The 14,047-nt window shown below is 44.5% G+C and overlaps 1 protein-coding gene across 6 annotated transcripts in view; it reads left to right on the plus strand.

Annotated features, from left to right (window-relative positions):
- The window catches only part of LOC124121055 (BAI1-associated protein 3-like), a 266,273-nt gene that overhangs the window by 232,569 nt on the left and 19,657 nt on the right, over window positions 1-14,047 (plus strand). For all 6 annotated transcript variants that reach the window (XM_048392841.1, XM_048392838.1, XM_048392837.1 and 3 more), the window contains 4 exons: window positions 10,679-10,747; window positions 10,931-11,077; window positions 11,633-11,746; window positions 11,861-11,944. In XM_048392841.1, coding sequence (XP_048248798.1) covers window positions 10,679-10,747; window positions 10,931-11,077; window positions 11,633-11,746; window positions 11,861-11,944 — 414 coding nt within the window. The remainder of the gene's footprint in view (window positions 1-10,678; window positions 10,748-10,930; window positions 11,078-11,632; window positions 11,747-11,860; window positions 11,945-14,047) is intronic.

A 14,047-nucleotide genomic window follows, 5' to 3' on the forward strand; every position in this document is an offset into this window, starting at 1 on the left:
AAGAACTACCTCCGTTTTCGAATAACACGTTCGTCGAAGACTGCCATATGACAATACATCGCTAGAAAGCTTGGATAAAATTGGTTTTTAGTGACACTTTCTTTGCCGAAATCTGCTACAAGGTTCGTAATTGGTCAAATCTTAGAACGTGACCTAAGTCAGCCAATCAAATTACATCTATAGTATGATGCATTTCAGAATTTGACGAAAGAATTTTGTTAAATTGTGTTATTCTGAACGTTTCAAGAAGGAAATCGCGATGTATATTAAAAATATGGAACTTCATGGATGTATCGTGCTAGGTTACGAGCTGTGACAAAGATTTTTCGTGCTTATATCTTTGCATTAAACATCGTGTCCGACCTGAGGAAATTGAGGCGACGAAAGCTGAGATGTCATTTTACTTACATTACATGCGATCACACGAAAAGATGGTAATAATAATAACTTAGATGTACGTTTGACAACTTTAAGATATATTTTTGTTGATTTTATTTACTACTTTGTATAATATATTGAAAGATTTGCTTGAAACGTCTTTATATTGCTCTTTGACATGTTCGATGTGGACCCATTGTCGAAGAGTATGTCCGAGATTTATTTTCAATAACATTGCTGGAAATAGTGAATAATTTTTTAATCTATAGATAAAAAATGATCAAATCAAATGGAATACGCATTTGATACGACGTTGTGAAATGTGATAGATTTAATAAATAAATGATATGACAGGTAGGTTCATAAAATTATATACTTATTTGACGTGACTGCATGGTAGGTCAACCAACCAAGGGGTTGTCTGGGGACTCTAGGATGGGATGTCATCTAAAAAAAGAAACAACCTTGGGTCTATTGAATAAATTACCGGTGACATGGTTTTTACAGCATTTGATTGGTCTCTCGAAAATAGACATACGTCATTTGCATAATATTAATCTCCGTGCTATATGTTCATTGGTCAAAAAGAGCTCGGAATAGTCCATGTTCACCATTGTTGAACAGAAAGAAAGGAAGTAAAATGTTTTCGTGGGAAACGCGAATGGGGAGGTAAATGAGGAGCTTGTACTGGGGACAGTAGTGTTAGTCAGTGCGGTACCCGTGAAAGATGGCTGTGGAGATGCTTGTCCTGGGTGCAGCAGTGTTAGTCAGTGCAGTACCCGTAACAGCTAGATGTGGACGAGCTTGTCCTAGGGCTGTAGTGTTAGTCAGTGAGGTACCACGACAGCTGGATGTAGAGAAGCTTTTCCTGGCGGCAGTAGTGTTAGTCAGTGAGGTACTACGACAGCTGGCTGTGCTGTGGAGGATCTTGGCCTGGTGCAATATTGTTTGTCAGTGAGGTACCCATGACAGCTGGCTGTGCTGTGGAGGAGCTTTTCCTGGTGGCAGTAGTGTTAGTCAGTGAGGTACAGTTTACAACCTCGTTGGACCAATGATAAAGACACAGTTCAGTTGTCTTGATTTGCAGAGGCTTTATTACGCCTGACGATACACCGGGACTCGATCACAACACATGCGGGCTGCCATCTTTTAAGGATACCCGACCATGCTACTTCCGGCCTGACATTCGCAATACTTCGTATTTCCAACAATCGAAATAACTCGGAAATGAACATACTAACATCTCCCCTCCTTTGGAAGAAACAAAAAAAAAGAAGAAGAAAAAGAAAGAGAGTATGTCTCCTTTAACTCAAATGATATTAAACGATTGTAACCATTAAAAGTTCTCAACAGCTGCAATGATCAGTTAGTTAAATGTATCTGCTTAGTTCACACAGGCACTGTCTGTATATGCAACCGCATCTTATAGTCTTGCCTCAAAGTTCATGACACTAATTCATGCATGTCCATGTTGACAATTATTACATCAATTCACTCAAGTATTATATAGTCATTGTATCTTAAAGGCAATCTTTTTTCCCTGAGTGGACGTTTTACTGAGCAATTCTCTTCAGATATCTTGGTAACATCTGTAACACTTTCTGTAGGTTGAAAACCTGACTGTGTAGTCTTTGATTGTTCTACATTCTGTGTAATGTTAGGGCTGGCTTGGGCCGTTACACTTCGATCTGTCACAGGTTTCATGGGTGAACTTTGTACAGCTGTTTGGAATTCGGCATTCTTCAAGATCAGTTGATTATGCTCCCTCTGTGATGAGTTGTAGTTGTTCGATGGTGGTGGCGCAGCTGCTGGCTTGATTTGCACACGGTTTCTTCTCAGTGTGCTATCATGGGTTTTTATTGTGTAAGACCTTGTATTGTCCTTGTGGATGACTTGCCCATATGCCCAAGGTTTTCCTCTCTGGTTTGGTGGAGGTTTAGCATACACATAACTGCCAGTTTCTATTGGTTCATGTTCTGTACCAGACGATCTATCATACTGAGTCTTGCTAGAGATTCTTTTGCCCCTGATCTCTCTATAAACTATTTCGGGATCCACTACCTGGGGCTGCAGAAGTTGATTAGGTGTCGGCAGCAAAGTCCTTGTGCGACGATTCATCATGCGTTGTGCAGGTGAATAGGTATGTCCCTTTTGAGGAGTATTTCTGTAGTTCAAGAATGCCAGTTCTTTGTCATCAGATTTCTTCATCATAGCTTTTACCACTTTGACAGCTGACTCAGCCTTTCCGTTTCCTTGTGGATGATATGGTGAAGACGTTGTGTGCTTGAAGTGATCCTGCTGAGCAAAGTCTTCATATTCTTTGCTGATGAACTGAGGTCCATTGTCTGTATGACACACACTCGGAATCCCATAGCGAGAGAAATGAGCCTTTGTTTTGGCTATCACTGTAGCGGAGTCTGTCTTCCAATTCGTCAACCTCAATCCAGTCAGAGAAGTGACAAACTGTGACAAGGTAAGTCTTTTTCTCAAAGGCAAATAAATCTTGACTTATAATTTGCCAGGACATGGTTGGTATTGGCAAAGACTTCATGGGTTCTCTGGGTGCTTCATTTCCATACTGTGCACATGTTCCACACGCACTGCACATATCATGAATAGAGTTCCTTATCTCAGGCCAAAAGAGGACCTCTCGAGCCATTCGTATGTTTGATTCAGCTCCAAAGTGATTCAAGTGTATCTTTTCCAGCATCTCTCTGTACATGCTCTTTGGGATCATCACAAGTGAACCTTTGTATATGATCCCATTGCTGATGCTAAGTTCATCTCTATAGCCCCAGTAGGAGGCCCAAGCTTGATCCAGTAGGTTTCTGTCATCTGGCCATCCATGACCTATCAGTGTGTACAACTGAGACATCAATGGATCTTTCGCAGTTTCCTCTTGGAGTCTGGCCTCAGTTTCTTCATGTAGATGTGGATTGTGCTCATCATATTAGTGTTCTAGTTCCAGACGGAATACTTCATACCCTGTCACCTTGGCATTGATTGGAGTTGGAAGTGCTGCTCGTGACAGTGTGTCTGCAAGATGAAGTGATGTCCCTTTTCTGTACTTGACAGTGAAGTGATAGCGTTGTAGTTTTAACAACATTCTTTGTAGCCTTGCAGGGGCCTTGTTCAGTGGCTTCTTCATGATTGTTTCCAGTGGCTGATGATCAGTATGTACTTCAATGTCTGCCTTTCCGTACAGCCACTGGTCAAACTTGGCAAATGCATTGCATATTGCAAGACACTCCTTCTCAATTTGGGAATATCTCTGTTCTGTTGCATTCATGCTGCAGGATGTGAATGCCACTGGATGAAGTTTTCCATTAGCATCAGGCTGAAGTAAGATTTTCACAGAAGGGTGATAAGTAGTTGACCATCCCTATGAATCTCAGGAGCCCAGCCTTGTTGCATGGAGGAGGCATTTCTGTGATCGCAGCAACCTTGTCTGGGTCCGCTTTCATTCGTTTGTCAGTAATTATGTTGCCGACAAATTTTTCAGTTTCTTCATTTTGAACTTCAGTTTATAAGGTTGGCACTTGATATTTTTCGTCAAGCATCTTTCCATTAACGCTATAAAGCGCCGATCATGATCCTGTTCCGCCTCCTCTAATGTGTTTCCTTCACCGTATATGAGAATGTCATCAGTCATTGATATGGTTCCATCTAGACCTTCAAGTGCAGCAGATAGTCTTATTTGGAACTCCCCAGGTGCACTTGTAATTCCAAATGGCAGGCGTAGCCATCTATACCTGCCATAAGACGTGTGCATCGTAGTCATGAAAGATGATTCTTCATCCAAAGGAATATGAAGAAAACCATCACGGACATCTACCAGTGAAAAACACTTGGCGTTGCATAATTTGTGAAGCTGTTCATTGAGTGTCGGCATTTGACATATTGGTCGAAGGATGGCTTTGTTCACAGTTTGACTGGGATCTATGCATATCCTGAACTTTTTTGGAGTTTCTCTAATTAGAACATTTGAGCACCATGGTGTTGGCTCATCCACCTTTGCTAGTATACCAGCTTCTACATGACCAGGTGGAGGTAACATCCTTTTCCTTGGTACTACAATAGGCTATGATGGTGCTGGAGGTGGCATAGTGCATTGTCCAGGCACCTTGCTGTGTATAGTCTCAAGATGATTGCATGCACATAGACTACTGGGATCTGTAATTTCCTTTTGTTTCTTTTCCTCCATGCACATGGATTCATTTGAGTCTTGAAGATTTGATGAACCGCAGTCTGGTGTGCGTGCCTGAAACCCTGGTAAGTCTCCACCATCTGTAACATCTGCAACATCATGTACTTTAGAAGTCAAAGTAAATACCTCATCAGCTTCAATCTTTATCAGTCCAAGATTTTCACTGCCTGGCTAGAAAGTAAAGCTGGCTTTCCTTTCAACTGATCATGGGGAAGTACTTGAAATGTCAAAAGTTCAAACTTGTTCTTTCGTTCACATATTAAACTGACTTGTCCCAATGGGTGAAGGGGCTTTGCATCACCATAAGGATGCAATATGAATGGGGATCTTTGAATATGTGCCTCTGGAAACATATCTCTAACAGTCTGATCCTAAATGGTATTACATGTGGCTGCAGAATCTATCTGGTACTTTACTGGTGTAAACTTGTTTCCTGATGTTGATGTCGAGAGGTAGACAAAGTTTTTCTTGCCCATTTTGTTTGTGGTTACATTATATGCCTGCTGAGTTTCTAGTGAGTATATCTTGTACTCATCCCCCTGTTCATAGTCATCAGTGGACTTTCCTTGTCCTGGTTTTCACGCTGGTTTGTGTCCCTTACGTACCCTGTATTTCTCCTACCACGACCCTGGTTCCCTCTACTTTGTTGTTGCCCCCGTCTTGGATAAGAAGTGGGGTTGACAGGATTTTGCAAACATACCCTGGCAAAATGGTCATTTAACCCACATCTCACACAGTCTTTTCCTTTTGCTGGGCACACCTTCCATGGATGAGGGCCTCGTCGATCTCCACACCAATGGCATGTACCTGGCTCCCTCCTCTGTGCAGATTCAAGGGCTTTGGCTTCACTGACAACCTCTGACAATAACTTTTTACTATTGTCTGATTTCAAGTGTGTCTTTAAAAGTTCAGTTCTAATGTTGCTGTCATGCAGACCAAATACAAATTTGTCACGACACATTTCATCTCCTACTGCTGCATAGGCACACAAGCTACCTGATTGTCTGACCTTGACCTCCCATTCTTGTACTGTTTCGCGTGGTAGCTGATTAGTATTCCAAAATCTGAATCTATCTGTCATCAGTGAACTACCGACGGTCCCTGTGTAGAAAATACGTAACTTTTCCATCCATACCCATGGTTTATTCCTATCTTCTTCTACTATTTGAGGTTCTAAAGTGTATCTCACGACCTGTAGTGCTTCATCAGGCATTGCCGACCTTAGCGACGATATTTCCAATTTTGGCTTCTTGTAGTAGTCTATTTGTTCAGTATTTGGGTTTTTATCTAGATTTCTGTAATCCGCCTGAATACAATAGTCATTGAACCTAACTTCAAAGTTCTTGAAGTTTTCAGCCACATTCCCCGAAAGCTTGAGCTCAGGTCGCTTCGGAAGTCCCGCCATTGCATGTGCTCGTAGTTGATTCGAGTTAGATCCGCTTCTATAGATTGCGTGATCCCACTTCTGACACCAAGTTTCCAACCTCGTTGGACCAATGATAAAGACACAGTTCAGTTGTCTTGATTTGCAGAGGCTTTATTACGCCTGACGATACACCGGGACTCAATCACAACACATGCGGGCTGCCATCTTTTAGGGATACCCGACCATGCTACTTCCGGCCTGACATTCGCAATACTTCGTATTTCCAACAATCGGAATAACTTGGAAATGAACATACTAACAGTACCATGACAGCTGGATGTAGAGAGGCTTTTCCTGGTGGCAATAGTGTTAGTCAGTAAGGTACCATGACAGCTGGCTGTGCTGTGGAGGAGCTTATCCTGGTGGCAGTAGTGTTAGTCAGTGAGGTACCATGACAGCTGGCTGTGGAGGACCTTGTTCTGTGGCAGTAGTGTTAGTCTGTGAGGTACCCACAACAGCTGCCTTGGAGGAGCTTGTCCTTTGGGCGGTAGTGTCAGTCACTGAGGTACCTCTGACAGCTGTTTGTGGAGGAGCTGGTCCTGGTGGCAGTAGTGTTTGTCAGGGAGGTACCTGTGACAGCTTGCTATGGAGGACCTTGTACTTTGGGTGGTAGTGTCAGTCACTGAGGTACCCACGACTGCTGGCTGTGGAGGACCTTGTCCTGTGGTAGTAGTGTTAGTCTGTGAGGTACCCACAACAGCTGGCCTTGGAGGAGCTTGTCCTTTGGTCGGTAGTGTCAGTCACTGAGGTACCTCTGACAGCTGTTTGTGGAGGAGCTGGTCCTGGTGGCAGTAGTGTTTGTCAGGGAGGTACCTGTGACAGCTTGCTATGGAGGACCTTGTACTTTGGGTGGTAGTGTCAGTCACTGAGGCACCTCTGACTGCTGGCTGTGGAGGAGCTGGTCCTGGTGGCAGTAGTGTTAGTCAGTGAGGTACCCACGACTGCTGGCTATGGAGGAGCTGGTCCTGGTGGCAGTAGTGTTTGTCACTGAGGTACCTGTGACAGCTGGCTGTACTGTGGAGGAGCTGGTCCTGTGGCAGTAGATTAAGTCAGGGAGGTACCCGTGACAGCTGGCTGTACTGTGGAGGAGATTGTCCTGGTGGCAGTAGTGTTAGTGAGGTACCTGTGACAGCTGGCCTTGGAGGAGCTTGTACTTTGGGCGATAGTGTCAGTCACTGAGGTACCTCTGACAGCTGTTTGTGGACGAGCTTGTCCTGGTGGCAGTAGTGTTAGTGAGGTACCTGTGACAGCTGGCCTTGGAGGAGCTTGTACTTTGGGCGGTAGTGTCAGTCACTGAGGTACCTGTGACAGCTGTTTGTGGAGGAGCTGGTCCTGGTGGCAGTAGTGTTAGTGAGGTACCTGTGACAGCTGGCCTTGGAGGAGCTTGTACTTTGGGCGGTAGTGTCAGTCACTGAGGTACCTGTGACAGCTGTTTGTGGAGGAGCTGGTCCTGGTGGCAGTAGTGTTTGTCAGGGAGGTACCCGTGACAGCTGGCTGTGCTGTGGAGGAGCTTGTCCAGGGAAAGTAGTGTTAGTCAGGGAGGTACCCATGACAGCTGGCTGTGGAAGAGCTTGTCCTGGTGCAGTATTGTTTGTCAGTGAGGTACCAATGACAGCTGGCTCTGCTGTGGAGGAGCTTTTCCTGGTGGCAGTAGTGTTAGTCAGTGAGGTACCACGACAGCTGGCTGTGGAGGACCTTGTCCTGTGGCAGTAGTGTTAGTCTGTGAGGTACCCACAACAGCTGGCCTTGGAGGAGCTTGTCCTTTGGGCGGTAGTGTCAGTCACTGAGGTACCTGAGACAGCCTTTGGTGGAGGAGCTGGTCCTGGTGGCAGTAGTGTTTGTCAGGGAGGTACCCGTGACAGCTGGCTGTGCAGTGGAAGAGCTTGTCTTTGGGGCAGTAGTGTTAGTAAGTGAGGTACCACGACAGCTGGCTGTGCAGTGGAAGAGCTTGTCCTTGGGGCAGTAGTGTTAGTCAGTGAGGTACCACAACAGCTGGTTGTGTAGTGGAAGAGCTTGTCTTTGGGGCAGTAGTGTTAGTCAGTGAGGTACCACGACAGCTGGCTGTGCAGTGGAAGAGTTTGTCCTTGGGGCAGTAGTGTTTGTCAGGGAGGTACCCGTGACAGCTGGCTGTGCTGTGGAGGAGCTTGTCCAGGGAAAGTAGTGTTAGTCAGGGAGGTACCCATGACAGCTGGCTGTGGAAGAGCTTGTCCTTGGGGCAGTAGTGTTAGTAAGTGAGGTACCATGACAGCTGGCTGTGCAGTGGAAGAGCTTGTCCTTGGGGCAGTAGTGTTAGTCAGTGAGGTACCATGACAGCTGGCTGTTCGGTCGAGGAGCTTGTCCTGGTGGCAGTAGTGTTAAGTCACTGAGGTACCCGTGACAGCTGGCTGTGGAAGAGCCTTTCTCGGGGGCAGTAGTGTTAGTGAGGTATGACGACAGCTGGATGTAGAGCTTTTCCTGGTAGCAGTAGTGTTCGTCAGTGGGGTACCCGTGACAGCTGGCTGTGGAGGACCTTGCCCTGTGACAGTAGTGTTAAGCCCCTATCTCACATTCACGAATGAACACGATGTAATGTTTTTCCTTAAATCGTGTTAGAACGTATGAAGGTCGCTCACTTATTCCTCTTCATTCGTGGTCGGTCGCGCGCGGTTGTATGGACGTCGCAGCTCGGCTTAAATCGTGTTATAAAGTTTTGCAATTCAAAAATATATGACATGATTTGAGCCGAGCTGAAAAGTCGTGTTCAGTCAAATGAAGGTCGTATGACAGTCGTGTTCAATCGTGTTGGGGAGCGTGTGAAGAAACTCATACGACCTTCATACGTTTTAACACGATTCAACATAACTTTCATACACCTTTCATACGACTCCCATACGCCTGAACACGAAATCCATACGTTTGTCATACGACCGTAACGTGACAGAGTGAGAACGTGGGAAACCCCCTGAAAGTGAAAGCTCATTCTTCAGCCATGCCAAACCCCAGGCGGCCGAAAAAGAAGCTCCTCCAAGCAAAACCTTCGAAAAAGGGAAACATCCTTCACCACCATCCATGGGTGAACATCCACCCGGTACCCAGGGACAAGATATGAGCCAGCTGAAACCTCTGAACCACCACCAAAATCTGCTTCTTGCGGGTCTTGTTTGTTGTTGAACATGGTGAAGACTGACACAGAAATGCTGTTGCAATGCAGCTTAAATACTACAGGACCCACATGACCAAAATAAACAAAAATATGTCGTATGAAGGTCTTGCTCAGTCGTATGGAGATCATGTATATTTTTGTAGTCGTATGGACATCGTAATGATTCGGGTTTAATCGAATGGTGGTCGTGTTGTTTCATGTTAAGTCGTATGGGCGTCGTTTGACAGTCCTATTGGGGTCGTGTTAAATGAGGTTAAATCGTGTTGTATCGTATGAATATCTTATGACGGTCGTATGAGTGTTGTGTTCAGTCTTATAAAGGTCGTATGAGGGTCATTTTTGGTCGTATGAGGGTCGTTTTTGGTCGTATGATGGTTGTGTTTGGTTAAGAAATTTGCATAAACCACAAGGTCAAGCACGAATCAACACAATTTGTCAACTTTTCTTAAATCGTGTTCGCAATTTCTTAAATCGTGTATGTGAGATAGGGGCTTTAGTCAGTGAGGTACCACGACAGCTGGCTGTACTGTGGAGGTGCCTGTCCTGGTGCAGTAGTGTTAGTCAGTGAGGTACCACGACAGCTGGCTGTGGAGGAGCTTTCCTCGGGGCAGTAGTGTTACGCAGTGAGGTACCCCGACAGCTGGCTGTGGAGGAGCTTTCCTCGGGGCAGTAGTGTTAGTCAGTGAGGTACCCACAACAGCTTGCCTTGGAGGAGCTTTCCTTCGGGGCAGTAGTGTTAGTCAGTGAGGTACCGCGACAGCTGGCTGTGGAGGAGCTTTCCTCGGGGCAGTAGTGTTACGCAGTGAGGTACCACGACAGCTGGCTGTGGAGGAGCTTTCCTTCGGGGCAGTAGTGTTAGTCAGTGAGGTACCGCGACAGCTGGCTGTGGAGGAGCTTTCCTCGGGGCAGTAGTGTTAGTCAGTGAGGTACCACGACAGCTGGCTGTTGAGGAGCTTTCCATGGGGCAGTAGTGTTAGTTAGTGAGGTACCGCGACAGCTGGCTGTGGAGGAGCTTTCCTCGGGGCAGTAGTGTTAGTTAGTGAGGTACCGCGACAGCTGGCTGTGGAGGAGCTTTCCTCGGGGCAGTAGTGTTAGTTAGTGAGGTACCGCGACAGCTGGCTGTGGAGGAGCTTTCCTCGGGGCAGTAGTGTTAGTCAGTGAGGTACCACGACAGCTGGCTGTGGAGGAGCTTTCCTTCGGGGCAGTAGTGTTAGTCAGTGAGGTACCGCGACAGCTGGCTGTGGAGGAGCTTTCCTCGGGGCAGTAGTGTTAGTTAGTGAGGTACCGCGACAGCTGGCTGTGGAGGAGCTTTCCTTCGGGGCAGTAGTGTTAGTTAGTGAGGTACCGCGACAGCTGGCTGTGGAGGAGCTTTCCTCGGGGCAGTAGTGTTAGGCAGTGTGGATCCCATGTCGGCTGGCTGTGAAGGAGCTTGTCTTTGGGGTCTTAAGTACCCTGTGGTATGTGTTTGTGATTCCCTGTGGTACTTGGCTGATAGATGTTTAGTAAATAATCTTTTTGTTAATAGATGCGTCCTGACATCAAGAAGGATGTGTTCCACCTGAATTGGGCCCCAGAGTCACTCCCTGCAGACGATGTGAGTGGAATCTGTGCCAACATATGTCTGTTTACATGTCTGCCTCCACACATGTCTGTGTCGACATATCTCTGTGTCTACATATCTCTGTGTCTAAATATCAGTGCCTATATGTGTCTGTCTGTGTCTACATGTGTCTGACTGTCTCTTGTGTCTTCATGTGTCTTTTTCTGGTATTTCCAGGCGGTTGGTGACCTCCTGGAGTACCTGGACAGCAATCTGCTCACTCTCAACAACAACCTGCTCAAGACCAACTTTGACCGAATTTTAGAGTCAATATGGGTGGAAGTGTTGGAGGAGTTCAAGGATGTGCTGGACAATGAGGAGGTGGTACGTACTTGTGGGTTGGTGGTACGTACTTGTGGGTTGGTGGTACGTACTTGTGGGTTGGTGGTACATTATGATGTGCAGACACATATTGATTTTTGGAACCAAACACTCAAAGACAAGTAACAACATGCAGAATGTTTACATGCCATTGGCATGTTGCAGGCTGTTCATTCCTGACCTTTGCCCCATTGATACACATTTGGAACGTCATTGGCAAATGTCAATGTCAGCGTCAAAATCCACCTACCACTGGCAATGAACTTGGTGTTGCTCTCACTGATGAGTGAAACAACATAAGTCAAGGTGACATTGGTTAACTCATCAGAAGCATGAAGCTGTGCATGTCTGGCCAACAGAGGTGGGTTTTACCCGATATCAGTAACATTGACTAGAACTCTTTAGGTCAGACCGCCTACTCCCCGACAATTAGATCATTGCAGTTCCAGTTGCCAATACCATATGGATCAGAACATATGCCTTGATGATTCCCACTATCGTCTGTTTGTTTTGCATGGTGTATGTGCAATCTACAGAAAGGTGTTAACTCCCTTCCAGAGACCTCCCATCTTCTACCAGCGCATGTTTGACGCCCTTGGTCTTCTGGTCGATTTCTTCCATGCTAAAGGGAAAGGGCTGAACATGGAGGATATCCTTTCCCAACAGTTCCAGGTGAGTTCATCAGTTGTCCACAGTTTTGTGTGAATTCGTCAAATATCCACAGTTCATAGAGTTTATAGAGTCAATTTTTTTACAGTAGATGACATATTCTATTTATGTTTTTAGGAGTTGCGAGAGCTGCTGACCTTCCACAAGATGGACACCACGTCTCTGATTGAGACCTTCTACATCCAGATGGCCGAGATCCAGGTGAGTTTCCCAGCAGATGGTGTTTGATGAGTCTTTTTGTGTCCTAAGGGTGCTGTCCTCATACATCACAACAGAAATGATTTACTTTAGCCCTCTTGGTGTCACAGGACCCTATATGGTCCCACACCTTTCACACCCGCACAGTGCCAAGGGACCATATATATGGTCCCACACCTTTCACATCCGCATAGTGCCACAGGACCATATATGGTCCCGAGAAAAATGCCCTTTGTAAACTGAATTCAGATATCAAACACTGAGTGCACAAAGTCAAAATTATAACCATCATCACCCAAATCATCTTAGCTTTAACATCATGCAGCTCATACTTTATACAATGCTATTGATTAGAAATATGGAGAGATGAGTAAAGTGGCTACCGCGCTTCTCGGCCTTTCTCTAAAATGTTTGAACACCAAGCGAATGACGGCGAATTTTGTTTATGAACCCATGTCACATACACATCAATATTTTCAGACAAAATCCTTGTTCATAACACATAATATGACCAGAGTGGTGAGAATACATGTTTCTCACAACTGTATACTTATTCACATAGATAAATTTCTGTTCACTCCTTTACGAACAAGTTTATTTACACGTTTTGTATATTTTTTTTTACTATTGGTAATAGCGGAATGGTCGGTACACATGAGAAAATGACAGTGTATATTTCCATTACATTTATGACGTTCATTGAATGAAATTATAACCATCATCACCCTAATCATCTCAGCGTTAATATCGTGTAACTCATATTTTATGCACTGCTACGGATTGCGAAATATGGAGAGATTTGTAAAGTGGTTACCACGCTTCTCGATCTTTTTCTGCCATGTTGAACTCCATGCGAATGAAGGCAATTATTTATTATGCACCCATGTCATATACACGTAACTATTATTATATCAGATAGCCAATTTGAAAAAGAAATCTGATCTGACTGGCCAGAAAGATTTACTTTTCCCCACTGTACAGTTATTGGCGTAAGAGTACTAACGTTTAGTCCGCCACAGTAGTGTTTTGTTCAAGTATTGCATATGTTTATCGACTGTGTGTCATGGCGATTTAGCACGACGCTAGAGACGAAACGATAGTCCAGATTGTCTTTTTGTTTATGATGCTGATTTACAGAAAATATTCAATTCAATATTCTAAGATACTTAAAGATAGTTATTATTTATATATTTATGGGCAGGAAGTCCATGATCAAAAGCTAAACATTGAACAGCCAAGCCTGAAGTGATCGACAGGGCACGTTTGCATCATATCTGTGCCGCGATTCCTTGTCTACCGGTTGTCCTACATGCTCGCCCGATAAGACAAATAACTGCTACTTTTTTCAATTGGAATGACTAAGAGTCATGTGTGATTGCTCTAACATCGCCGTGTGAGTGACTTGCCCTAACTGTTTCACATTTTGTCGCAAAAGGAGATTTCAAAAGTGTGGCCACGACATTTAATGTGAGTCAACGCCATATTGTAAACAAATTGTGTCAAGGTCGGTTCCACATGTGATAGCTCATCCCCCTTTTCTGTCGTTGGTACACACAATATAAACATAATACAACTACTGAAAACATCAACATAACATCTACAATGATTACAGCAATACCTTTTTTGTATTTGGGTTAACCACTTATGGATACGATGTGCTGTAAAGTTCGATTTCGATTTGTTTTTCCTTTCACTGAAACTGTGATAATGGCGCTGCGATTGGTTTGCTTTAATAGTATTTTCTGTGAGTCTAATGTACATGGTACATGCTGTATTGTACAAGATAATTGATAACCAATTGTGTATGCATATATATCACAAATACACATTACAAATTTCTTAAAAAATTGGAATATATTATCATAACACGACAGCTCGTATTTCCAACATTCTGCCATGGATATTAGATCTAATATAAATATTAGATTTACACCTTATTGATATACACTGTACTCTCAATTAACGTATGATAATCTATTGCAAGTCTTCAACTCTTATTTGATATGTTATCTGAAATGTCAGCAATGAGTACACTTTATTTTATTTTGTTACAGTCTGCAATTTTTTTCGAATAGGCTAATAGATGGTCGGTGATTTCCCGCCGCT

Source organism: Haliotis rufescens, unplaced genomic scaffold, assembly GCF_023055435.1.
Source record: "Haliotis rufescens isolate VD_foot unplaced genomic scaffold, xgHalRufe1.0.p SCAF_11, whole genome shotgun sequence".
Classification (NCBI taxonomy): Eukaryota; Metazoa; Mollusca; class Gastropoda; order Lepetellida; family Haliotidae; genus Haliotis; species Haliotis rufescens.